Here is a 23,946-nt window from a genome sequence, read left to right as displayed (position 1 = left end):
TGGTTTGGCTATTTTTAAGCGAAACTATCTGTTTCAGTTATATATTTTATATCCAATTTTCTAAACTTATCCAAAATAATATCTAACACACACACACACACACACATATATATATACACGAAATCTCTATATATACTCATTTGGTTTTTGGTGTTGAATTGATCGGAGTTTATTTTCGGTTTTTCGAATATAGCAATCATACATATATATACTGGGTCCAATCAAGGTTTGGGATAATGATTTTTGAACAGTGGAGGATTTAGAAATGTTAGTAACGCAAAAATTATATTCAAATTTGATTATACTTTTTAAATCTATTGCCTATTTGCATATAGGTATTCTAAAACCTGATTATGTATTCTATAATCAAAATTATTTCGATTAGAACATTAAACATATAGTAATTTTCACACTTATAATGTTATTTTTAACACTTAAATGTAGATATGCAGTTAAAAATACAAATTTATATCAAAGAAATTTAATATTTTTCAGAAATAAAATAAATAATATACCCGCCCTCTTGAGGGCGGGTCAATCTCTAGTTATTATTAAAGTGACATGTGAGTATGTTTGGATATGCTTTTGCATTCTGTTCCTACTTTAACATATGATTGGAAAATTGGATTATGTGGAAGTATACAATGATTCACTTAGTATCATAGATGATATGATCTTGCACTTTAATGTAAACATGATCATCAGTCAAAGAAGAGAGTTCATGGTCAAGGAGAAGGATATCAAAGTTCAACAAGAGTGTCCGGAGAAGGAGATCAAAGTTCAACAAGAGTCGACACGAAGGTGCGGGAAATGTCAAGAGACTCTATGTCGGACAGAGGGTTACAATCCACACGCACATGTGAAGAACACGCGAAGGCGAAGCTCATGTGCATGATCTTTGTCAGTCGATAAAAAAAATCTCGAGGACATAAAGGGGATTCCTCACACTGTATTGCGCTATACCGTTATACGGAATCAGAGTGTAAGCGTGAGAAAAGACAGTGACAAGAACACACGAGGGGCTGAACGTTTTGGAAGAGAGTGAGTGATCAGTGATAGATGTCGCGTCAAGAAGAGCTTAAGGGCGCAAAACTTTCTTAATGTTTTCAAACTATTTTTCAAAGATAAAGAAAAAAAAAATATTTTCAAAGATTCTTTCTAAAATAGAAATAAAGATATGTTTGGTAACCATGCAACACTGTATATAATCTAGCAAACATGAGATAAGATCATTTTATATATAACTTTCTTCACTACGATCAAATCTACCAGAAACAGTCTAAAAAGATAAGAGTTGAAAGCATGAGACGAAATCTTCTTACAACAAGAACATACCATAGAGAAAGAGACTCAAAACAAACAGGCAGAGATTTTACCACTAAGCTAGACTCAAATGTCCTTGAGACAATAAGTGCACCAAACAAAACCAGAGAAACATTAAACATTCTTAGAGCATCGAGAAAGAAGAGAATCCACTCAAAGCGATCAAGAGAAGGCAGGTGAGAAATGTGCTCGAGTTCTTGAGAGCAAACGCGCTGCTGTCTGTCGTGGAGTAGTCCGGGTTAATCCCAGTGCTATTGTTTCCAAAAACTCCATTGGTCGAGGTTCCTGAATAAGGAGGACTGTTGCCATTGCCACCAGGAAATGTGGTGCTGGTTGAGGTGCCTTTTGGATTGGTTGTGCCTGGTGTCACGGTGGTGCTACCACCGGAGCCACTAGAGAAAATAAAAGAGCACATCAGACAAGAAACAACTACTTTGAGGCATTAAAAAACAAGTAGCAGAGTCAAAACTTTTCTTTTTTCGGTTTAATTAAAAATATTAATGATGATGCTTGATATTCTTAAATTGATTTGAGTGATGCTATCTCATTCACAACAAAAGGAAACAAAAACTGGGGACGCAGAGCAAGCTTTGGTCCACTTATACTCTTTGCCACAAAAATATAGAAATCAAATCGTTGATTAAGTCATCTGAATCAGAAGTGTAACCTGGCACTAGTAGGGAAGGTGCATCCTGAGTAACCTGTACAATAGAAAATGTTAATACATTTGATGATTATCCACAGAGTTGAAGCTATAAATTAGTCTATATCACTCATTTGGCATATCCACATTGTCTTAGAATCTTACCAAATCATTCAAACTGTAACAAAAACATAAAGCCTTCAACTTTCTGTGACTATCAATCGATCAAGAGAGCACTAAAGGAATCCTAACAATCACTCCAAAAATTAACTAAAATTTATTTAGCATTGGGCACTAAAACAAAGAGCATTGAGATGAGGATGGTTGAGACTGACTTGGATCAGAGTTAGTTGGAGTGGCAGTGCCACTGAAATCACAAGTGCCTGGAGCTTGATGCTTCTTTTGGAAGAAGCTATTGACAGCATAGCTGCAATGAGACCTAACATTGTCAGGGTCAAAGCAAGGTGCTTTTGGGTGAGTGGGATTACAGTCTGCTCCATTGCCACAGGCATAGTCTAGGGTGTTCTGTAGCACTGTATCACTCAGCCCTGTTTTGCACACACACCATGAGGCACCTACATAGACCAAGAGGCAACATTTAGTGATTGATTCAACATAAAGCTTTGTCTCCGTTGTCTTACAATGTGCAAGCCAACAAGATTTAGGGGAAAACTTATCAACAACATAAGTCACAAAAAGTAAAACAAGATTTCAAGAACTTTGTGAACTTTCCAAAAAATAAATAAAAATAAATCAGTACATAACAGAATAACAAAGGCCTTAAAGAAAAGGATATGTACATGAAATGAGACAAATCTTGATTTTTTTTTTAATTATTCAAAGAAAAACCAACCAAGAAACACAGCCGGATGTGAACAAAAATGATAAGTTTTAATCTGTATAGCAATGGTAGAACAACACTCATGAATAGTAAGACCCTTGACTACTACTACAAGAACCCATTTTCAGACCAGAGCCAAAAAGGCTTGAGGCTCAGACAGTGAGAGAGAGAGAGAGACAAGACTAATAATGGTAAGAAATCTGAAGGAAGAGTGGAAGTTTCTTACTAGAATGGCCAGCCATGGCTAGAAGGAGAAGCGAAAGAACCAGATCAGCCATAGATGCGTTCAGACAAAGAAATGTCACAGTTGTCCTCTAGAAAGAAAAGTAGAGAAGATAGAGAAAGAGATCTCCAAGAGCAAGAAGAAGGAGAGAGAGTAGTGGCTGGCTACTTGTATGTGTGTCAAGAGATGGGTGAGAGATGAGAGAGTGGCTACTTGTTGTGCGTCTTCTTTTGTCTCTTTCTCAAAAACCCTTTTGAGTGCTTTTTTTTTCTTGCACCATTAAAGAACTCATCTCATCATGTACGCTTACGTATATTCGAGATTTAAATTAAACATTGTATTATTAGAGTACAGGTTGGTAAAAGAAATTAAATGAAAACAAGTAGCAGTTTATTATTTATTGAAAAGAAGCCAAATCTTTGTGTTGCAGAATGCAGACTTTGCAGGCTGTGGTGTTCCACACAAATGTCAAAAAAATTAATAAAAATAGTAACTCACAAAGCCTATGTTCATTAATGGGGTCAGAAGTGAATTATTTTTTTTCACACAGTCTGCAACACTCCATCGGATGATAGGAGAAGAGTTACTTGGCTCACTAATATAGCTGTGAATGGAAACTAAAAAAGTGTAATAATCAGATTAGTGATTTTTTTTGGGGTAAAAAAAAAACATTCCAACTGGCAACTACTTAAATGGATCAGTTGACAGAAAAAGGATCATATAAGAAAATATACAGTAAATGGGCCAGGAATATTTTATAGGCCCATGAACCCAGGAATAATACGAACTCCTTCCTCAAAAACCCTAATTTCACTTATCTCAGTCCCGCCCACACTCGAATAATATTATACGCCTCTGGCAGCGCCGCCAACGACGAAGCAGGAACAATAATGGCGACAGGGAAAACGGTGAAGGATGTCTCTCCACACGAGTTCGTCAAGGCATACGCTGCCCATCTCAAGCGCTCCGGCAAGGTATAACAATCTTACGATTCCGCGTCTTTCTAAGCCAAGCGAGAGAGTTTATGTTTGAATCGAATCTTGAAATGGCCATTAGTTTCTGCATTTTTATTATACCATTGTGGGGTTTGATGTGTGTAGATCGAGCTGCCACCGTGGACAGATATAGTCAAGACTGGTAAACTTAAGGAGCTTGCTCCATATGACCCTGACTGGTACTACATCAGAGCCGGTATGTTTATTTACTCTCTCTTACATATTCTGGTCGCTTGTCTAGTTAGTGTCTGTGTGTTTCTGAGATTGAAAGTGGTATTCTCTTTTTTTTTTTTTTTGGTAGCGTCAATGGCAAGGAAAGTGTACTTGAGAGGTGGACTTGGAGTTGGTGCCTTCAGAAGGATATATGGAGGAAGCAAGAGGAACGGAAGCAGACCACCTCATTTCTGCAAGAGCAGTGGTGGTGTCGCTCGTCACATTCTTCAGCAGCTCCAGACTATGAACATTGTCGACCTTGACACTAAAGGGTGAGTTGCTTTTATCCTTTGTCTCTTTGTTAGTATTTAAGAGCCTATGGCAAGAAGATTAATATAGAAACTTGTATGCACTAGTTTAGTCTCGTAGTCTGCCTAACGTTGCAATTGTGTGACATGAGATTTGCCCAACCTTGATGGATAAGATAATCTGAAATGTATATGGTTTTTGCCTAGCTAACCTTGCTGTTTCGTTCTGATGTGAACCAGTGGGAGGAAGATCACATCAAGTGGTCAGAGAGATCTTGACCAAGTCGCTGGAAGGATCGCAGCTGCCGTCTAAAATCCAAGATCACAAAGCTTTTTGTTTTTTCTTGGAATGAGTTTTGCATTGGAAACCAGTAGTGGAATATCCCTTCTCTGATTTTTTTTTGTTTTTCTTTTGATGAGTTGTTTCTCTTTTGTTCTTCTTCTTAAACTCTGATGAGCAGACATATACGCAATCTGATTTAATCGTCGACCGTGTTTCTCTCTTCATTTTAATGAATTTTCTTTAACTATAAACATATAAGAACTTTAACATGTTTGCCAATGCTTTTGTTGCTGATACCTTTTCAATATTAGCAAATAGAAAAAAACAAAAAGAACAAATGTTTTTCTTTGTTTTTCTAATCGGATTGATCATTGTTCAATGGAAAATTAATCAATTTTGTACTTTTGTTACTATTATTCTTATTCTCCTCGATGCTCATGTTTTTTTCTTAAAGCTACTAGATTCTTTCTCCGCGCTACGCGCGGAAAATAGGTTAAAATTTTTTTTACATATGAAATCTTTAATTAATATTAATTATTTATTTGGTATGTTTAAATGGGATTTTTATGTTGATATTGTGCAATGTGAAAGTTTATCACAGTAGGAAAAATTAAATTTGTCAAAATAAGATGAGAATATATTAGATTTTTTTTTTAAAAAATAAATGATAATCAAGTTTGCTGCACTTTTTTCAACCAAATCATAATACATTTTTAGGTGGAACATGAATAAAAGGAATAGGAAGAAGTTGAAGTGTGAAAGTTATTTATTAAAGAGGTAAATTGTTATGTTTTTTTCTTTTGTAAATAAATTTATGTAGGACATCAATTTTAAAAATAGTGCTAAAATTTGCTAAATGGATTAAATCGTTCTTTAGAAAGATAAAATGAACGAAAACAATTTATTTGTCTTTTGAAGTGCTTGACGTCTTTCATTTAACTGTCAAAGTTCATATACTAATTATATTCTAATTATATATACATCACTGTGTTAGTCATAGTTGCTATGTTATTTTATTTTTTAAATTTTTTTCCTTTTTTTGAACAACTTGTTATTTTAATTTTAAGTTGTTAAGGAGTCGATGTTTTTTTTACAACTTGTTATTTAAATTTGGAATTGTACTAAAGTATTAATCTCCATGTTACAATTTTATTTGAATAGGATTAAGTTGTTATTAGTATTTGGTATTTTTTGTAAATAAATTGAGTGGTTAGGTTTTGAATAGGATTTAGTTTAACTTTTGTTTTATTAGTATAAGTATAAGTGATAAACCTGGGATGTTATGTTTTTTTTTGTTGGTGGGCTTGTTATTTTTTTTTGTTTTGTGTTTGTAGTGATTTTTACTTTTGTTATTGTGTGCATGGTAAGTTATTGACTGTTAGTGGATAGTTGAGACTTACGTGTGTTTATGGATGTGAATTATTATTTCAATATCTATGGAAAATGTGGAGAAGGTCAATGATCTAACAAATTTCATAATATAAACTATTTATGGGCATTTTTTATTTTATACTCATATAACAAAATATTTATAAATCTAACAAATATGCATGAGTTAATTTCCGTGTATGTAACATGAAAACTATAGAAAATAAATAATTTAAAGATTTAACAAAAAAGTTAGTACCCTAGCAAAACTGTTGGTTGAAGACTATTTTTAATTATAAACCGTTCAGCACAAAAAAAGACCACTTTTAAAACACAAAATTATAAACGTTGTGGTATTCCGGTGCGTAGCGCCGGGTGATTCATTTTGATAGTGGTTAGTGACGGTAGTGTAAATATTTTCACTGATTGATTCAGAAAAATATAATAAATAAATGATACTTGCACCAATATGAATATAACTGGATTTAAAACATAAAACAAAGTTGATGTTCCAAAAAGAAAAACATGTAAATGCATGTGTTGTTTTGTGATCATCAACTTGTTTAAACGAAGATAATAAATTTACTCATCCTCTTAAAGTGTTAACAATCCTTGCATGATTTGCCAATATCAGAGATGTGGCAATCCGTGAGGGTTTTATTGTAGATGTATTGGTTAAATACTTTGTTTTCAAATTGATTCTAAACCTACTAAGTGAATTCTTAATCATGGTCTATCATTGGTTAAATCTGAATTGACTATTTTTCCAAGATAGTTTATCCAGATATTCTATCTTTTTTTTCTGGCGAAAAACTCAGATATTCTACCATATATAAGGTTAGAGGCATTACGAAATATTAGTATTAAGAAAAAATAATTTTACAACATTTTCCAAAAGAAAAAAAAAATCTAATTGTAGGAGAGAAAGGAAGTTGTTGTGTATAAGTGAAGATATTAGAATAACAAAAATAAATGGGCAAATCTCTTAAGTAACTCTTTTAAGTTTTTGTCGTAGAAATAGTATTTAAAAAATAAAATGATCAAAATAGCTTTTTTCAAAAAAATATAATATTTATTTGTTATTTTTTGACATTTGAAACTCCATCTCCAAAATCCACATGTGACTCTAAACTTTAAGTCTAGATTAGTTAATCCAAGAGGTATAAATACATATTTTATTTTTTAATAAAATATCTTTAGGTTATTTTCCTCCTTGAAAACTATTTTTTTTGTAATTCGGATATATTATATATAAGTTCGTTGTTAGTTTTGTATGTCAAAAATGTTCAGAAGATATTGTTCAATAAGTGAACTTTTACTTAAGAGTTTGGCTTTCTTAAAAGTTTTGCTAATTAAATATATTATATACAATTTTCTGTACATATTTTTTATTGTAACATGTTTTAAGAAAATCATTTAGATAATTTTTGTTCAATTAAATTTTTCATAAACCTTGATATTGATTTATTTGTGTCAAATTAAGTTAAAAGCTTCATAATTGTATTTGGATAGTTTCTTCTCTATACATGTGTTACTTTGAGAAGATATATTTAGTTTACATCCATCACTTAAGTCTACTCTTCTGTGGACCATCAGTTAGAAAAAAATGGGTTTGTCAACTTCATACAACAAAAGTATTTGTAGATGAGGCAAATTATATCCTTTACCAACGTTCAGCAAATCAGAATGAGCTATTTACTCTAACCATAAACCCAAAATGCTTAGCGCAGCAGTTATAATCATTATCACATGACTCAAACTTCATTCCAACAGCTGGGGCATAACCATCTTCTCTCCAACAGGTTAAATAAACAGTATAGCAAGAGCAAAAAGCAAATTTGTCTTCCTTATCAATGGGCTTAGCAGTTGGTCCGAATCATATGATTTGCAGAACACAAAACAACACATACGTAATTGGCAAACCAAAAACAGAGTTTATTATAATGCTTACAGTGTTTTTCTTAAAAATGATGAAAATTGACAATTGAAGAAAGAAGACGAAGACAATAAGAGTTTGCTTACGATTGAGATCAGAAAATGGTTTAAAACTTTGTAATCCTAATCGTTTAACTATGCTTAACTAAGGACGTATTTCCTTTTTCAATTGTTTTCCAAAACTAAAGACATAAAAAAAGCAATCAACCAAATCTTTTACAAAATAATATACTGAGTTTAAGTTAGAAACGTTTCAGAAACGTTTTCTAAACCTAACTACGCCGTCTCCACAAATATTTGCCGTCCCCACCGACTCTGAAACGTTTCGGAAACGTTCCCACACTGTCCCCACCACGTCCCCGTCCCTGAAACGCCGCTGGTACGTGATACGGCAGTGAATTGCCGTCCCCGTGCTTCATAGCTTGAAAGTAACCACCTCTGCAGTAACAATCCAAGCTTGGTCATGGAACCAAATAGATGCTGCCCGTGAAAAGACTGTTATTAGGAAAAAAAAGCTAACCATCAATAGTTTTCTAAGTTCAAGGTTTGTGATTATCTGTCGGAACCGACTTGGATCACCAATTATAACAGCTGGAACATTGCTAGAAACATAAACAGCCAACCGTTCTTGCCACAAAACAAACAGTTGCTAGAAACAGAAACATTCATTAGAGAAAGAGTGGGCATGCTATAGGATGTCTTGTGTTTGTGTGGTTATACCTCGATTCCTTTTTTCAGCAACCTTGCCAGAGAGGAGTGATGAAACATTATCCATGAGAAAGCGGAGATCAAAAGGCACGTTTTCGAGCTTAATCCTTCCTGACTCAATCTTTGCCTGATCAAGAACCTCGTTTATCAACGATATGAGATCTTTCCTACTGCCGTGAGCGGTTTCAGCAGAGTCCATTTGTTTAGCGTCAAGATCAGTGTCCATCAGCAACTTCAGCATCCCTGTGACTGAAGAATCAAAAACGATAAGAACAGAAAAAAAGAATCACAGAGGATAAAGATGTGACTGAAGCCAATAGTGTATTTGTGGTGAGTGATCCTGTAGTTCCTCGTCGCGAAGAAGGTGTTTGGTGAGATCGAGCTGCTGCAAGGTAGCGATGTGAAAGTTGATCGGCCAAGACAGGGGAGACATCGTTGTTGAGCTGAGCCACTGGAGCCTTTCTGGTGGATAAAGCCGCTTTGGTTGCTATAGTTTGATGTGATTTTTTTTTTTTGGTTAGATCTATATAGGAGAATGCGGAAAGGAAAAATAAAGGAGTGAATAAAGACATCACTAAATTGATGAATCAGTGTGGCTGTTACAGCAATTACAGAGGAACGATGAAGTGAAAGAGGCAGAGTTCAAAGACGTTTCGACTGAACATAGGTTTAGGGTTGTTGGATTTAATGTGGGTTGTAACTAAGTTATAAAGCCCAATAAAAATTTCCCGTTTTGCTCTTGTTTCGTCAAAGACGGTGGTGACATGGCGAGATGAAGCTCCCCTATTGGTTGATTTAATTAATCCGACGTGGGTAGCCTATCTATGGATCTTATTTCCCTTTTAGTATAGTATAGATATATCAGAAAAGCGTAAGGACTAAGGAAAAACAAAATGTCAGCTTTTTTACGTGCGTTGATTTTTCAGATCTGTAAAAAAGTCCAGAGTCCATTCACTTGGTTAAAAATAAACCATGATTAAGCTGTCTGATTAGCACGTAACGTTGACATGCGACCATCTATTTACTAGGCCTAACTATTTAATTTTTTATTAAACAAGCTTCCTTTTATCAAAATCCTATTTTTTCGAGTGTATTCTGCTAATTACCGATGTATATATAGCTTTTGAAGTTACCAGACAGTTGTATCCCAGTGTCTGATTTTCGCGCTTTTAATTAGCTGACGAGGCTTAAAAATTAAACGTTGATAATAATAAGAATAAAGGAGTAGGAAACAGTAGTATTCAAATAATACGTAGGTAGGTATCGTAGAGGGAGTAGTACAAAGGAAAAATAAATGAAAAAGACGACTCGAAGAAAAAGAAAAGCGAAAGGTTTCTTCGTCAAGATGGTAAAGCTAAGTAACAAGGAACCTTCTCCTCCATTATTAAGCTTACCTTACCTTACAATCTCCTAGTAGATTCAAAGGGAAAGAGAGAGAGAGAGAAAGAAACAAAGTTGCTTTTGTTTTTTATTCTTGATTCCTTTTAAATCCAAACCGTGTCTTAGTCCTACTCTCTATAATCTCCGGCGAGCGATGACGACGGCGGAGGGAGAGTACTCGAAGGCCAAAACGTCGGTATGGTGGGACATAGAGAACTGTGAGGTGCCTAAAGGGTGGGATGCACACGCGATTGCTCAGAATGTGAGTTCTGCTTTGTTGAATATGAACTACGGAGGTCCTGTCTCGATCTCCGCGTACGGAGACACCAATCTCATCCCTCACGCTGTTCAGCAAGCGTTGTCCTCTACTGGCGTTGGTCTTAATCATGTTCCTGCAGGTTTCACTTCTTTTTATATTTGTCTGAAAAGTGGGATCTTTTGGTTAGTTGTTAGCTGATTATGATCCAAGAACTATACTTTTAAGCGATCTTTGCTAATACAAAGTGTAGAAATTGAAATAGTTTTTTTTTCATCATTAAAAAGCTCAGTTCATTTATATTATAAGTTGTCTTAGTTTCGTTAACAGTTCTGTTTGTTTTTTTCTGAGTTTTTGTTTTTGAGTTTATGTAGCTTCTTAGATGATGGTCTTAGTTTTGTGACTCTTTGTTTTTTTTTTGGTCAAAACACATCTCATTGTTTAGATAGTTTTTCTTCTTTAGTGTGGAACATGTTAGATTGACTTTTTTGTGGTGTTTGGGTGGGTCTTAACAGGAGTGAAAGATGCGAGTGATAAGAAGATACTAGTGGATATGTTACTGTGGGCTGTCGACAACCCTGCACCAGCAAACTTCATGCTCATCTCCGGTGATAGGGACTTCTCCAACGCTCTTCACCAGCTGAGTATGAGGAGGTACACCATTCTCCTAGCTCAGCCTCCACGTGCTTCGGCTCCACTCGTTGCTGCAGCCAAAAACGTATGGCTCTGGACTAGCCTCGCGTCTGGTGGTCCTCCTCTCACCAGTGCTGAATCCGCTGCACTGGTTAACATTGGACGCTGTCTTGTCTCCAATAACGAACCGGCCAAAGATCCAGAAACAGTTTCTGAACAAACACAGTCCAGCATGAAAACTGATTCAACTTGTGAAGCTCGAATTAGTAAGGATAAGAAGCCCAGAGATGACCACGTTCCGAGAGGAGGATTACCTCAGGAGACGAAATGGAATATGCTTCAGAATGGTAGAAGAGCAACAGGTGAATCTGTTGCTTCTTGTGGTGGCCTTGAAGCGCACCACTCAGATATAAGACATACATCTCAGGTAAACTTGTATCGTTCTGTGACCAAAATGTATTGCAAGAAAAAAATGAATGACAACTTACTTCTTGAATATGATTTCTCTCATGCAGTCTGCGTTTGTAGCCAGTCATAACGTTCAGCCCAACGTTTCAGCCAAACCCAAAAACGAAGCATCGTTTGTAGCCAGTCACACTCATAAATCTCAGGCTAACGTTTCAGCCAAACCCATTAACGAAGCAGCGTTTGTAGCCAGTCACACTCACAGAGCTCAGGCTAACGTTTCAGCCAAACCCATCCATGAAGCACCATTTGTAGCCACTCACACTCACAGAGCTCAGGCTAACGTTTCAGCCAAACCAATACATGAAGCATCGTTTGTAGCTAGTCACACTCACAAAGCTCAGGCTAACGTTTCAGCCAAACCCATAAACGAAGCAGCGTTTGTTGCCACTCACACTCACAAAGCTCAAGCCACCATTTCAGCCAAACCCATACATGGAGCAGCGCCTGTAGCCAGTCACAAAGATCAGCCCAACGTTTCAACCAAACCCATATTTGAAGCAGCGCCTGTAGCCAGTCACAGAGCTCAGCCCAACGTTTCAACCAAACCCATATTTGAAGCAGCGCCTGTAGCCAGTCACAGAGCTCAGCCCAACGTTTCAACCAAACCCATATTTGAAGCAGCGCCTGTAGCCAGTCACAGAGCTCAGGCCAACGTTTCAGCCAAACCCATACTTGAAGCACCGTTTGTAGCCAGTCACAGAGCTCAGGCCAACTTTTTATCCAAACCGATGCACGAAGCAGCGCTAGTGGAACCTGTGTTGTGCAATGTTTGCCAGATCAGCTGCGCCAACAAGGATGCATATACCAGGCACACCTATGGTAAAAGACATCGGCAAAATTTGGAGCTACAAACTGGCAAGTCCGAAAACATGTCGCGTGGGGGGCCAGTTAGGCTACCTACGGAGAAGAATAGGAAGAAGAACACGAGTGAAGGTAGGAGTAAACCAAAAGGGAATTATCCTTGTCGTTTGTGCAATGTGGTATGCCAGAGTCAAGTTGTCTTTGAGTCTCATCTCAAGGGTCAGAAGCATGCTTCCATGCTGCTGGGTCAATCAGAGGCGAGTCTCTAACTTTTGGCACCAATATTTTATATAGTCTGGTAAAGCATATTCCGTGATATATTACCGTTTATTTCAGGCGTTCACTGATTCTAAGATGCCTCAAGAGAAAGCTGTCTGGGAGAAGGTTCAACCAAGAGAAGCAGTTGCAGAGACTAAACCTAAGGTGTCTGATGTATCTACTTGCCTTATAGCTAACTATTAGCTGCGTTAGGAAATTACAAGCACTGAAAAAACTCACAGTTTTGGTAAAACGTATGTCTGGTTAAAATACCGTTTCATCAGGTACTCACTGACTCTAAGAAGCTTCAAGAAAAATGTGTTGGAGAAATGGATCAACCAAGAGAAGCAATTATAGAGCCTCAGCTGCAGTCTCAGAATGCTCAAGAGAATAGCAAGTGCTTTGAGAAGCATGTTGCTATGGTTAATCAATCTGAGGCAAGTTTTTCTATCTATTGGACTATATGAGAATTTGGGGCTTTAAACATACTTAAAAGTAAGTCTTAACTATGGTAAAAAAAGAGAGTAGGAGTGAAGTCTTATATATGTGTTTGGACCAGGCACTCGTTGATTCTAGGAAGCTTGAAGAGAAAGTTGTCCGAGAAAGCGTTCAACCTATAGAAACAATTGCAGAGCATCAGCCCCAGTCCCAAAACACTCAAGAGACCAACAAGTTCTTCGAGAAGCCCAACGTAGAGTTCACAGAGGTATATGTTAAAGAAAAAAATGCAAGTACTAAAGACTGGGTAGAGACTGTTTTCTTTGGTGATTTTGGAGCATCAGAGAAAGCTAGGTAAATTTTTCCAAACTTGGACTTGGCTTAGTATCTCAAAATGTATAATCATTTAGTAATTATTCTGTAACTTGTGTCACAGAGAATGTTTTGATGACATTGTCCAACCTGCAAACCTGTCTGAAGGAGCAACTGATAAGCAAAAGGATGTGATGGTACCCCGAGCAATAGCAGGTAGCAATAAGACTTCTGATAGCCAGGGTTTTTATACAGTGTTTGGTGATATCAAGGGTCACTGGCCGAAGCAAACGCATGTTACGGTAGTGACAGTTACATCTTCTTGTATCTCTCTGTTTTTTTTTTATGATTAAAGTCAAACCCATTTGACTTTTTTTATTTAATTCTTTATACAGCCTTTTGTAGCTAGTGATGGTACTAAGTCCAGCGTTTCAACCAAGCCTATAACAAAGGAACAAGAAGTTTTGCAGCCTGTGTGGTGCCAAGTCTGTCAGATGAGCTGCAGCAGCAAGGTTGCATATGCAAATCATACCTATGGGAAAAAACACAGGGAGGCGTTGGTGTTGCAATCTGCCAAGAATGAAAACATGTCTAAGGGACCACCAGCCAAGCTTTCTAAGGAGAATGCAGAGAGCAAAAACCAAACCGCCTTTGGTTATCTGAACCATGCTTCCATGGTCAAGGAGCAAACAGAGGCAAGTTTAAAACTTTTACTATTTGGTTTGGGTTAATTCCCATTGCAAGTATGAAGGATATTAGATCTTACTCTTAAGGTTATTATATATAGTAAAACAAAGAGAAAGAAGCTAAACTAATTGATTGTTGTTGTAGAAGGCATTTGTTGATTCATGGAGAACTCGCCAAATAGCAATGGAACATCCATTGGGAAAAGCAGAGGAAACAGAGGAGCAGAAACTTGTAAAGACGGAGGATCATGGGTGTCAAGGGGCAGAAGAAGATAAAGAGGAAGTGAAGGAGATAAATGCCATATCTGAGAACCTAACGCGTGACTTCGCTGGAATGAGTCAAGAGTCTGGTATACCCAAAGAATCGAGGTAAGAACCATTAATCAGGGTGGTGGTTATCAGTATGTGTGTGTGTGTGTTTAATGATTGCTTGGGGTTACAGAGGATGCTTAGATGTGATTCCTGAGACAGTAAAAGCGCCAGCAGATGTGAGTGTCACAGAGAAGTTGGAAGATGAGTCCAAACATAAACCAACACCATCGAAACCAGTAAAGGACTTTGCAGAACGTAAGGAGCATCCCGGTGAGGCTGCCAAGAAGGAAGAGGCTAAGGTCCAAGCTGATAACTTGTGGACCAGACTTTGGGGGAAAAAGAGTTAAAGAAAGCCTTGCTGAGTAATTGTCTGATTTAAAACTGTAGTTTATGGTCAGGTCAACTGTATATCTATGTTTAGTTGGTGTTCCAATGAGGACTGAGGGAATATAACGACGTTAAGTAACGATTTGAACCTAAAGCTAAACATAATCTAGTTGTAAAGCTCTTCAATAGTTCTGAACTGGACAATTTTCCAAAAAGCTTCCTCAAGGAAACGACGACAAAGGTCAGACTTTTATCGTGCGTTGATATTTAAGATGTGTAAAAAGTCCATAAAATTGGTTAAACCATACGATTAACGATCTTACTAACGAACACGTAACGTAGACATGCGTCCATCTATTTACTAGGAAGCTACTACAACCCGTCAATCAAATCCCTGTTCTCGAGATTGGCACGCTTTTAATTTGCTGACGTGGCTTAAAAATCAAACGTCGACAAGTAAAGGAGTAGGAAACAGTAGCATTCAATACAAAGGAAAAAAAGACGACTCCAAGGAAATAAATAAAAAAAAAAGGCGAAAGGTTTCTTCGTCGAGATGGTAAAGCTATAATATGGAAATCGAACCTTCTCCATTACCATTCGCTTACTACCTTACTATCTCCGAGTACATTTACAAGTAGAGAAAGAGACAAAGTTCATTTTTTCTTTCGTGCTTCATCTTAAATCCAAAACCGTGTTGTCTACTTTCCATAATCTCCGGCGAGCGATGACGACGGCGGAGGGAGAGTACTCAAAGGCCAAAACATCGGTATGGTGGGACATAGAGAACTGTGAGGTGCCTAAAGGATGGGATGCACATGCGATTGCTCAGAACGTTAGTTCTGCTTTGTTGAATATGAACTACGGTGGTCCTGTCTCGATCTCCGCGTACGGAGACACTAATCTGATCCCTCACGCTGTTCAGCAAGCGCTCTCTTCTACTGGCGTTGGCCTTAACCACGTCCCTGCAGGTTTTCACTTCTTTCCAGGATCTCTCTACTTTTACAGTGATCTTTTGCTATACACATGAAGAAAAATTAAACGGAGTTTAATCCTCTTGTCGTTGGAGTTAAAATATGATTAAAAAAAACTTAAAGTCTTTTGGGTTTATCTGTGTGATAAGTTGTGTTAGCGTCATGGACAGTTTTGTTTTGAGCTTGTGAGTGTTGTTTCTATGTGAATGATCCTAGTTTGGAAAATGTGGTTTTAACAGGAGTGAAAGATGCGAGCGATAAGAAGATACTAGTTGATATGTTACTGTGGGCTGTTGACAACCCTGCACCGGCCAACTTCATGCTCATCTCCGGTGATAGGGACTTCTCCAATGCTCTTCACCAGCTGAGTATGAGGAGGTACACCATTCTCCTAGCTCAGCCTCCACGTGCTTCGGCTCCACTCGTTGCTGCTGCCAAAAACGTGTGGCTCTGGCCTAGCCTTGCGTCTGGTGGTCCTCCTCTCACCAGTGCTGAATCCTCTCGACTTGTCAACAACGCACGCAGTCTTGTCCCCAATTACGAAGCGTTGAAAGCAGCTTCAGTAACGGAACCTCAGTCCACCAAACCAACTGGCTCAACGTCTGTTGCCGCTGGAGATATTAAGGATCAGAACCATGTTGCGAAAGTAGTACCTCAGGATAAAAGCAGAGTAGTAGGCACAAGTGAATCTGTTACTTCTTCTGATAAAATGCATACATCTCAGGTAGACTAATATTTTATCTATTTAGTTCAGATCAAAGGGAATGTTTTGGTATCTTTCTTCTAAAGAAATATAAATTGTATGGTAACTCTTTATGCAGGCTGCGTTTGTACCCAGTCAAAAAACTCAGGCCAGCGTTAAAGCCAAACCAGTACAGGAAGCAAAGCTTTTGGAACCTGTGTTGTGCAGTGTCTGCCAGATCAGCTGCGCCAATAAGGATGCATATGTAAAGCATACCTATGGTAAAAAGCACCGAAACAAGTTGGAGCTGCAATGTGAACCAAATGGTGACTATCATTGTCGATTGTGCAATGTGACATGTCAGAGACAAGTGGTATTTGATTCTCATCTGAGAGGTCAGAAGCATGCTGCCATGCTGATGAGTCAATCAGAGGCAAGTTTATAAAAACTATTGGCTATTTTCGGCAACTTGAGAATTTACAAACATGCCAAGTTTTTACAGTTTGGTAAAGCATATGCTTGATATATATATTACCGTTGCTTCAGGGGCTCGTTGATTCTCAGAAGCTTCAAGAGAAAGTTGTCAGAGAAAAGAGTCAACCAAGAGAACCAGTTGCAGTTACAGAGCCTAAACCAAATGCTAACTATGCTTGTAGTTTATGCAATGTGGTGTGCAACAGTCAAATTGTTTTTGATTCTCATCTAAGGGGACAGAAGCACGCTTCCATGCTGAGTCAGTCAAAGGTAAGTTGCAAACTTTTTGCTAGTCGAACTTCAGATTAGTTGCTCGCTAACACACATATTCATACATTGGTAAAATAAATGATTGATATAAATAACGTTGGATCAGGAAGTTATTGCTTCTAAGAAGCTTCAAGAGAAAGGTGTTGAACCAAAGGCTGTCCACGTTTGTCATTTGTGCAATGTGACATGCCAGAGTCCAATTGTGTTTGATTCTCATCTAAGAGGTCAGAAGCATGCTGCAATGCTGAGTCAGTCAGAGGTAAGTTTTATAACTATTTGCTTTTTTTTTTGCGTACTTAAGGAATCTACAAGCATTGAAAAAATTTACAATTTGGTTATCATGTCTGGTACTATATACCGTTACCAGGCACTCATAGATTCTAAGAAGCTTCAAGAGAAAGGTGTGGGAGAAAAGGATCAACTAATTGAAGCAATTGGAGAGTCTCAGCTGCATTCTCAAATGGCTCAAGAGAGTATCAAGTGCTTAGAGAAGCATGTTGCCATGGTGAATCAATCTGAGGCAAGTTTTCTAACTTTTATATATATATATATATGATACTTGGGATTTTATACACACACAAAGTAAGGTCTTAACTATGGTTAAAAAGGAGCAGGCACTCATTAATTCTTGGAAGCTTGATGAGAAAGTTGTCCAAGAAAAGGTTGAGCCAATAGAAACTATTCTAGAACCTCACTCGCAGTTTCAAAACCCTCAAGAGAACACCATGTTCCTTGAGAAGCCAAACAGAGAGGTCAGAGAGGCATGTGGCACCACAAAAAGCAGTGTAATAGAAAAAAATTCAAGTACCAAAGACTGGGTTGAGACTTCTTTCTTCGGTGACCTCTTATGTGATTCTAAAGCACCAGAAGAATCAAGGTAAATTTTGCCAACATGGACTTTCTTACTATGTCAAAATGTATAGTTCTTATCTTTAATAATATCATAGAACTTGTCACAGAGAATGTTTTGTAAACCTGTCTGGAGGAGCAACTGAGCAGGAAAAGAAGGTGATGGTACCCCAATCAACAGTGGTTTGTGATATCAAATCTCACTTTTTGTTGACAGCACTTCTTGTTGCACCTCTTTGTTTTTCTTTTGGGATCAAAATCAAAGCCAATAGACTTTTTGTTTTACTCTTGATAGCAGCCTGGTTTTGTAGCCAGTGATGGTGCTAAGTCCAGCGTTTCAACCAAACATATAACGAAGGAAACAAATGTTCGGCCTGTCTTGTGCCATGTCTGCCAGATCAGCTGCGAGAGCAAGGTTGCATTTGCAAATCACATCTTTGGGAAAATACACCAGCAGAAGTTGGAGAGCATGTCTGAGAGAGAAGCCAGCCTTAAGAAGGAGAATGCAGAAAGATTGAAGAAGATATTGATGAAAGACAATGCCGCCTTTTATTCTCAGAACCATGATGCCGGAGAGGCTGCCAAGAGGGAAGAGGCTAAGGTCCAAGCTGATAACTTCTGGACCAGACTTTGGGGGAAAATGAGTTAAAAAAGCCTTGCTGAATAATTATCTGATTTAAAACTGTAGTTTATGGTCAACTACAACATTATATGTATGTTTAGTTGGTGTTCTAATGAGACTGAGAGAATTTAACGTTTAAAAGTAACTATATCTTGACCCGTACGACCGCACGGGTATTAATTTTCAGTTTTAGTTTTTATTTATTTATACTAAATAATATATTTATAATATTTGATCGTTTTATATTGACTAATCTAGGGATGAGTATTTGGGTATCCACTCGAATTTGGTTAAAATCTATTCGGGTTTGAGATTTTTGAGTTTAAAGACTCTAGCTCTATTCGGGTATTTATAAATTTTGGTTCCGGTTTGTTTTGGACCTTTGCGGGTTTGATAACCCATTTAAACTATTTTTTAATTTTTTAAATTTATATATCTTTAAATATCCTTAAATCTAAAAAAAAATATAACATGTAAATTTGAGTAATGTAAGCTAAAGTACCTAAATTAAAAATTAAAATATGTTTAAATTAAATATTTGGATGAAGAATAAATATATATTTTAAGTATTTTTGGTGTTTTGATTATTGTTTATCTACTTTAGATGTTTACTTTTGACTTTTTTATATTTCCAATATTTAAACAAGTTAAAATAACTTATATCTTGGATATTAACTCGAAAAATAGCTAACATATTGAAGTATATAAATATGATTTAAATACATTCGAATATCCGAAATATTTCGTTCGGATAAGGTTTAGTTATGGTTCTCTAGATACCAAAATGGTAATTCCGTTTGGATATTATCTAGTTTCGGTTAAAATTTGGTAATACTTTTTTCGTTTAGATTTGTTCAATGAAGAGTTGATATTATAATTTCCATGAATTGTTTGTCCAATAAAAATATTTTTTTTTTGAATTTGATATTTATTTAATTGAGAAGTTAATGAAGTGTATTTAATTCAAATTTAATTTTAGTAAACACATTAATGTAAGTGGAAAAGACAAAGCATTAAAATAGGAAGTATTATTTAATTGTGTATTTAATTCAAATTTAATTTTGGAAAACACATTAATCAAAGTGAAAAAGACAATATTAAAATAAAAAATAATATTTAATGTCAGTGGCATAGAAGTGTAAATAATACTGAAAACTTAAGGTTAATCCATATGTGTACTTCTGTTTTAATAAAGTAGATGATTTGAACCAAAAGCTAAACATAATCCAGTTGTAAAGCTCTTCAATAGATTTCTCCTAATGTCGAGTCATTTTTATAATACTTTTCCCTCTGTTTTACTCTTTGTCGTCTTGCTTTGGAAAGCAAAAGCTAACATTTTGGCGTAAAAGAGCAAACGCTTACTTGTACAAAAGTTTTTAAAAGTATTTTAACTAATATCACTAAAAGTATTTTTTACATTTAAATAATCTAAAGGGTTTTTTACATTTAAATTATTTAAAATATCACTAAAAGTATTTTTTACATTTAAATAATTTAATCTTTTATCGTTTTATGATTTTAAAGGGTTTTATTTTATTTTAGGATATATATAACCAGACAATAAATGTAAGTCGATTTAGTGATATTTTGTGTGTTTAAAATATAAGTAACTTTTTACATTTATGGAATATAATGTGACCACTTAAATTATATAAATATATTTATGATTAGTTCGTTTATATGTAATCTACAGATTAAATGTTATTTTTTAAAATAATAATTTTATTCTTTTTGCGTTTTTTTTATGTAAAACTATTATTAAGAGGAAGTAGATCATTTTAAAGCTGTTGCCAAAAAAAAAAGATCATTTTCAAGCTATACAAGTAGGTTTTTGATAAAAGCTTTCAACTTTCATCACTGATAATTTTTTTTAAAAAAGTCATGTGCTTCGACTCAATCATCACCCACACGGCGGAGGCAGAGTACGCGACTGCTAAAACGTCGGTTTGGTGGGACATCGAGAACTGCACTGTTCCCAAGGGCTGGGAAGCTCATACCATCTCTCAGAAGCTAAACTCAGCGCTGGTGAACTTGAACTACCGTGGTCCTCTCTCCATCTATGCTTATGGCAACACAGATCTCATCCCCAAAGCTGTTCAGCAAGCTCTCTCCTCCTCTGGAATCTCTCTTAACCACGTCCCCTCCGGTTCGTCTAAACCTCTTTGATCTTAAAAACTGATACTTTAGTTCAAAGGGATGTGATTTTAGTATAAAGTCTTTGTCTTTCTAAACACAGGAAAGAAAGATGCGAGTGATAAGAAGATTCTGGTGGATATGCTTTTGTGGGTGTTGGAGAATCCTGCTCCTGCTAACTTGATGCTCATCTCCGGTGATGGAGACTTCTCTTATGCTCTTAACCGTCTCCGGATGAGGAGATACAACATTCTCCTCGCGCATCCTCTTCAAACTTCGCCTTTCTTGGTTGCTTCTGCGAGGACCTCGTGGATGTGGAAGAGCTTAATTGCAAGTGGTTGTCCATCCGCACGAAGCTGTTGTTGTTGTTGTTCCTCTGGTTCTGAAACATCCAGCCAAGACGTTTCTGTTTCTGTTTCTGAGCATGTTTTGTCCACACAAGCGATGGACTCAGGGTCTGGTGGTACTAGTAAGGCTGCGCGGAAGAAACTCAGAAGAATCCTGAGAGAACTAAATCAACAGGAGACAAAAAGAATGGAGCCTCAGAAGAAGTTTGGTGAGCCCGAAAACATAGCTGCAGGAGCATCAAGTGGGTGTCATGAGCAGGAGACAGAGATTGAGAATAAGGTAGTTGAAGCAGGAGTTGAGATGGTTGCGCTTTGCGGTTCGCCCAGTGTGGTGAAGAAGCAAGCAGAGGCAAGTTTTTTAAATATTTGATATTTGAGTCCAGATGTGAAATTGAAAATATGGTTTTGGTTGACTTTGACTTGACTTTGTGGCAGGCTGTGGTGAATGCTAAAGACATTGAAGAAATTGTTCAAGACAGTAGTAACCCGAAGTCTCGGGATGCCCAAGAAGAGTCTGAAAAGAGTGGAAGAGAGTTCTGGGAGGATTTTAAAGAAAGGCTGGACAAGAATGGTGGTGTAGCTCCTCCTCCTCTCAGTGTACATCATGTTTTCAGTGAACTAAGCCGCGACTTTCATGTGCCTAAAGAAGTCAGGTAATATTTAATTTCGATTGTGCCTTCTTCTTTACCGTCACATGTTTTAAGTATATTCTGATCTAATGATATTATGTGTAACAGGGAGTGTTTTGAAGCAATACTCAAGAAGCTAGAACCTACGCAAAATGATATTGAAATCGAGAAGTTGGAGGACATGCTCAAACAAGGCTCGGAAATAGAGTCAGGTGAGCCAGAGAATAATGCACCTGCAGAACCGACTGAGAATCTCGAGGGGGACATGACCAAAAAGATGGAGAAGAAGAGTACAGTGGTTGAAGGCAAATATGAACCATATGTTTGCGCTGTTTGCAATGTCGTTTGTGCACATCCTTCCGTGTACGAGTCTCATCATAAGGGAAGGAAGCATGCTGCTAAGTTTAAGAAGCACACAGAGGTAAGCTGACACGAACCAAAAGTCAGATGAAAATTTGTTTTGGGAGTCTATTTTTTGGCATCAGCTCTAGACTCTCAACGTTTTGATGATACATTATCATTGTTGAAACAGGCTCTGCTTGATGGTCAACAAATACAAGAGGAAATCATTCGAGATAATGGTTTCCCGAGAGATATGACAAAGGAGTTCCAAATCAAGCCTGTAGAGGCACCTGAGAACATCGACAACTTAGATGACCAAAGAGAGGAGCTGGGAGAGAGATGTGCCACCAGCTCTGAGAGGAGTGTTGAAGAATTTTTTCAAACTATTGAAGAAGTAGGAGAGAATGATCACAAATCTCTTCCAAATGCAGAGTGTATCTTCACCGAACTAAACCCCGAGTTTTCTGCCCCTCAAGAATCTATGTAAGAACCTTCCAACTTTGACGTCTTTAATTATGATAAATCGAAGTGTTTCTCATTTCTATTGGTCATGGATGCTATCCGACAGGGATGGGATTGATGCCATTTTCAAGAAACCAGAAGTCTCACAAGATGCAAACTTAAGCCAGGAGTTTGAGAGTATGCCAAACGGGAACCTTGAAATGAACTCAGGCGATCCTGAGAGTAGCTCTGCAGTAGCCACTGAGCATCCAGAGGAGTACATGGACATGGGCATGAGCAAGGAGAAGGTGACTAAAGATAAAGCTGAACTTAAAGCATATGTATGTAGTATTTGCAGTGTGATCTGCCTTTCTCCAACCGTCTTTGAGGCTCACCTGATGGGCCGAAAGCACGCTAAAGGGTTAAAGAAACACTCAGAGGCAAGTTGAGAAGTTAGCGCTTACATTAGATTTGAGTGAGCGCGTGAAGACTAATATCTTGTTTTATCACTGAGTACAGGTTCTCTTTGATGATAAAAAGATTGTGGAACAGAGTCTTGAAGAGAAAGATCATCCAAGAGACACGTTGGAGGAGCTACAGTTTGTTGTGCCTAAGGACGCACAAGTGAACGTGAAAGAAGTTACTCAAATCAGTAAAGCACGAGTAGATAATAAAGATAACGAACAGATTCTAAGTGTTGAGTTTGCAGAACCCAAAGAAGCGAGGTGATGTAACTGTGTGACTTGGTCGTGTATTTTTTAATTAGTAAAAGTTACCATCTTACTTGTTTCTGATAGCTGTGGTGGCCCTTCTCTTTGTCTCTAAGCAGCAGAGAGCGATTTGACTCGATTGTCAAAAGATTAGACCTTTTCATGGAGAAAACGCCAAAGCAGACGCTGGCTGAGTCTGAAAACGCATCTGAAGGTGTGGAGGAGGTGGTGGGGACAGGGAAGGAGAATGGAGTTGCAGCAGCTTTAGGTAGGGTTTGTGATTGGTGCGATGTGGTATGCAATACCCAAATGGATTTTGATTCACATCTAGCAGGTGAGGAGCATGCTGCCACTTTGAGAAAGCATGTTCCTCTGGTGAAGAAGGACGTTGCCGTTGTGTAGAAGCAAGCTGGAGCCAAACTTGCTTATGTTCAGAAAGAATTGGCCTTAGGCTCACTGGTATCCATTCTCTCATGTGATGATGACTAACAAAACTGTAATTATTGGGCCTCTCTTAAGGTTCACTAAGATGTGGCCTATTTAAATAAATATTGCCCATAACTGAAAGAAATAAATGAATGGGTCAAGAAAACAACTCGGTTTATTTGTATTATTAATCAAAATAGTCTTGTAAAGTTTTTGCAGAACCTAATCCAACTTGTTCTCCATTAAATTAAATTATTCCAACTTTCTATATAAATCAACTTATCCCATAGTCGAATCTGGAATACACTTGTTCAAAAGTAAAAAAATATAAATAATTAATTTAAGTTGTCAAAGTTTTGAAATTTCGTTTTCTTATAGATAAAATGTCAAATTGTATAA

At 37.2% G+C, this 23,946-nt stretch overlaps 6 protein-coding genes across 18 annotated transcripts; 4 read left to right on the top strand and 2 right to left on the bottom strand.

Moving 5' to 3' along the window:
* Positions 1-1,275: 1,275 nt before the first annotated feature.
* On the bottom strand, positions 1,276-3,306 carry LOC108856940 (PLASMODESMATA CALLOSE-BINDING PROTEIN 1). Its single transcript, XM_018630847.2, has 4 exons — positions 3,034-3,306; positions 2,302-2,541; positions 1,991-2,024; positions 1,276-1,715 (listed from the first exon to the last, which is right to left on the bottom strand). The coding sequence occupies exons 1-4, from the start codon at positions 3,083-3,085 to the stop codon at positions 1,448-1,450; spliced, it is 594 nt and encodes a 197-aa protein (XP_018486349.1). The 5' UTR covers positions 3,086-3,306; the 3' UTR covers positions 1,276-1,447.
* A 536-nt stretch (positions 3,307-3,842) lies between these two features.
* On the top strand, positions 3,843-4,971 carry LOC108859258 (40S ribosomal protein S19-3). Its single transcript, XM_018633145.2, has 4 exons — positions 3,843-4,004; positions 4,131-4,221; positions 4,327-4,510; positions 4,727-4,971. Exons 1-4 carry the CDS (start codon positions 3,921-3,923, stop codon positions 4,797-4,799), a joined length of 432 nt encoding a protein of 143 aa, XP_018488647.1. The 5' UTR covers positions 3,843-3,920; the 3' UTR covers positions 4,800-4,971.
* Positions 4,972-8,051: 3,080 nt separating this feature from the next.
* On the bottom strand, positions 8,052-9,468 carry LOC130510645 (histidine kinase 2-like). Of its 2 annotated transcripts, XM_057007155.1 has the most exons (3): positions 8,793-9,468; positions 8,593-8,721; positions 8,052-8,510 (listed from the first exon to the last, which is right to left on the bottom strand). In XM_057007155.1, the coding sequence occupies exons 1-3, from the start codon at positions 8,838-8,840 to the stop codon at positions 8,349-8,351; spliced, it is 339 nt and encodes a 112-aa protein (XP_056863135.1). In that variant the 5' UTR covers positions 8,841-9,468; the 3' UTR covers positions 8,052-8,348. The 2 variants fall into 2 exon arrangements, with proteins under 2 accessions (XP_056863135.1, XP_056863136.1); XM_057007156.1 differs by lacking the exon at positions 8,593-8,721 and having other exon boundaries at positions 8,052-8,567.
* A 597-nt stretch (positions 9,469-10,065) lies between these two features.
* Positions 10,066-14,832, top strand: LOC108861736 (uncharacterized). 3 transcript variants are annotated; one of them, XM_018635672.2, is made up of 10 exons: positions 10,066-10,558; positions 10,932-11,476; positions 11,565-12,575; positions 12,655-12,741; positions 12,861-13,013; positions 13,136-13,368; positions 13,451-13,637; positions 13,722-14,021; positions 14,161-14,381; positions 14,455-14,832. In XM_018635672.2, the coding sequence occupies exons 1-10, from the start codon at positions 10,315-10,317 to the stop codon at positions 14,669-14,671; spliced, it is 3,198 nt and encodes a 1,065-aa protein (XP_018491174.1). In that variant the 5' UTR covers positions 10,066-10,314; the 3' UTR covers positions 14,672-14,832. The 3 variants fall into 3 exon arrangements, with proteins under 3 accessions (XP_018491174.1, XP_018491173.1, XP_018491175.1); XM_018635671.2 differs by having other exon boundaries at positions 10,068-10,558; positions 14,158-14,381; XM_018635673.2 differs by having other exon boundaries at positions 10,070-10,558; positions 13,451-13,628; positions 14,158-14,381.
* A 297-nt stretch (positions 14,833-15,129) lies between these two features.
* Positions 15,130-18,749, top strand: LOC108861738 (uncharacterized). Of its 9 annotated transcripts, none has more exons than XM_018635676.2 (9): positions 15,130-15,619; positions 15,862-16,346; positions 16,444-16,737; positions 16,851-17,048; positions 17,155-17,307; positions 17,416-17,568; positions 17,663-17,925; positions 17,996-18,080; positions 18,193-18,749. In XM_018635676.2, exons 1-9 carry the CDS (start codon positions 15,376-15,378, stop codon positions 18,544-18,546), a joined length of 2,229 nt encoding a protein of 742 aa, XP_018491178.1. In that variant the 5' UTR covers positions 15,130-15,375; the 3' UTR covers positions 18,547-18,749. The 9 variants fall into 9 exon arrangements, with proteins under 9 accessions (XP_018491178.1, XP_018491185.1, XP_018491184.1 ...); XM_018635683.2 differs by having other exon boundaries at positions 17,657-17,925; positions 18,008-18,056; positions 18,196-18,749; XM_018635682.2 differs by having other exon boundaries at positions 17,657-17,925; positions 18,008-18,056.
* Positions 18,750-20,296: 1,547 nt separating this feature from the next.
* Positions 20,297-23,773, top strand: LOC108857448 (uncharacterized). Of its 2 annotated transcripts, none has more exons than XM_018631436.2 (8): positions 20,297-20,665; positions 20,756-21,348; positions 21,435-21,652; positions 21,737-22,049; positions 22,161-22,453; positions 22,539-22,851; positions 22,931-23,136; positions 23,244-23,773. In XM_018631436.2, exons 1-8 carry the CDS (start codon positions 20,401-20,403, stop codon positions 23,521-23,523), a joined length of 2,481 nt encoding a protein of 826 aa, XP_018486938.1. In that variant the 5' UTR covers positions 20,297-20,400; the 3' UTR covers positions 23,524-23,773. The 2 variants fall into 2 exon arrangements, with proteins under 2 accessions (XP_018486938.1, XP_018486937.1); XM_018631435.2 differs by having other exon boundaries at positions 20,298-20,665; positions 23,241-23,773.
* Positions 23,774-23,946: the final 173 nt, after the last annotated feature.

Source organism: Raphanus sativus, chromosome 4 (genome assembly GCF_000801105.2).
Source record: "Raphanus sativus cultivar WK10039 chromosome 4, ASM80110v3, whole genome shotgun sequence".
Lineage (NCBI taxonomy): Eukaryota > Viridiplantae > Streptophyta > Magnoliopsida > Brassicales > Brassicaceae > Raphanus > Raphanus sativus.
The sequence above is the reverse complement of the archived record's forward strand: the minus strand, read 5'-3'. Positions and strand labels throughout refer to the sequence as shown.

Coding starts and splice junctions, on each gene's coding strand:
- LOC108861738 (XM_018635674.2), top strand. CDS start 15,376: ATGACGACGGCGGAGGGAGAGTACTCAAAGGCCAAAACATCGGTATGG. Junction 17,049..17,154: donor CCATGCTGAGTCAGTCAAAG/GTAAGTTGCAAA, acceptor ACGTTGGATCAG/GAAGTTATTGCTTCTAAGAA. Junction 17,308..17,415: donor CAATGCTGAGTCAGTCAGAG/GTAAGTTTTATA, acceptor TACCGTTACCAG/GCACTCATAGATTCTAAGAA.
- LOC108859258 (XM_018633145.2), top strand. CDS start 3,921: ATGGCGACAGGGAAAACGGTGAAGGATGTCTCTCCACACGAGTTCGTC. Junction 4,005..4,130: donor ATCTCAAGCGCTCCGGCAAG/GTATAACAATCT, acceptor TGATGTGTGTAG/ATCGAGCTGCCACCGTGGAC. Junction 4,222..4,326: donor CTGGTACTACATCAGAGCCG/GTATGTTTATTT, acceptor TTTTTTTGGTAG/CGTCAATGGCAAGGAAAGTG.
- LOC108861736 (XM_018635671.2), top strand. CDS start 10,315: ATGACGACGGCGGAGGGAGAGTACTCGAAGGCCAAAACGTCGGTATGG. Junction 13,369..13,450: donor GGAGCATCAGAGAAAGCTAG/GTAAATTTTTCC, acceptor CTTGTGTCACAG/AGAATGTTTTGATGACATTG. Junction 13,638..13,721: donor CGCATGTTACGGTAGTGACA/GTTACATCTTCT, acceptor TTCTTTATACAG/CCTTTTGTAGCTAGTGATGG.
- LOC130510645 (XM_057007155.1), bottom strand. CDS start 8,840: ATGTTTCATCACTCCTCTCTGGCAAGGTTGCTGAAAAAAGGAATCGAG. Junction 8,722..8,792: donor TGCTGAAAAAAGGAATCGAG/GTATAACCACAC, acceptor TTCTGTTTCTAG/CAACTGTTTGTTTTGTGGCA. Junction 8,511..8,592: donor AACTTAGAAAACTATTGATG/GTTAGCTTTTTT, acceptor TTGTTACTGCAG/AGGTGGTTACTTTCAAGCTA.
- LOC108856940 (XM_018630847.2), bottom strand. CDS start 3,085: ATGGCTGATCTGGTTCTTTCGCTTCTCCTTCTAGCCATGGCTGGCCAT. Junction 2,542..3,033: donor AGCCATGGCTGGCCATTCTA/GTAAGAAACTTC, acceptor TGGTCTATGTAG/GTGCCTCATGGTGTGTGTGC. Junction 2,025..2,301: donor TCCAACTAACTCTGATCCAA/GTCAGTCTCAAC, acceptor TCTATTGTACAG/GTTACTCAGGATGCACCTTC.
- LOC108857448 (XM_018631435.2), top strand. CDS start 20,401: ATGTGCTTCGACTCAATCATCACCCACACGGCGGAGGCAGAGTACGCG. Junction 21,653..21,736: donor CATGTGCCTAAAGAAGTCAG/GTAATATTTAAT, acceptor TATGTGTAACAG/GGAGTGTTTTGAAGCAATAC. Junction 22,852..22,930: donor GGTTAAAGAAACACTCAGAG/GCAAGTTGAGAA, acceptor CACTGAGTACAG/GTTCTCTTTGATGATAAAAA.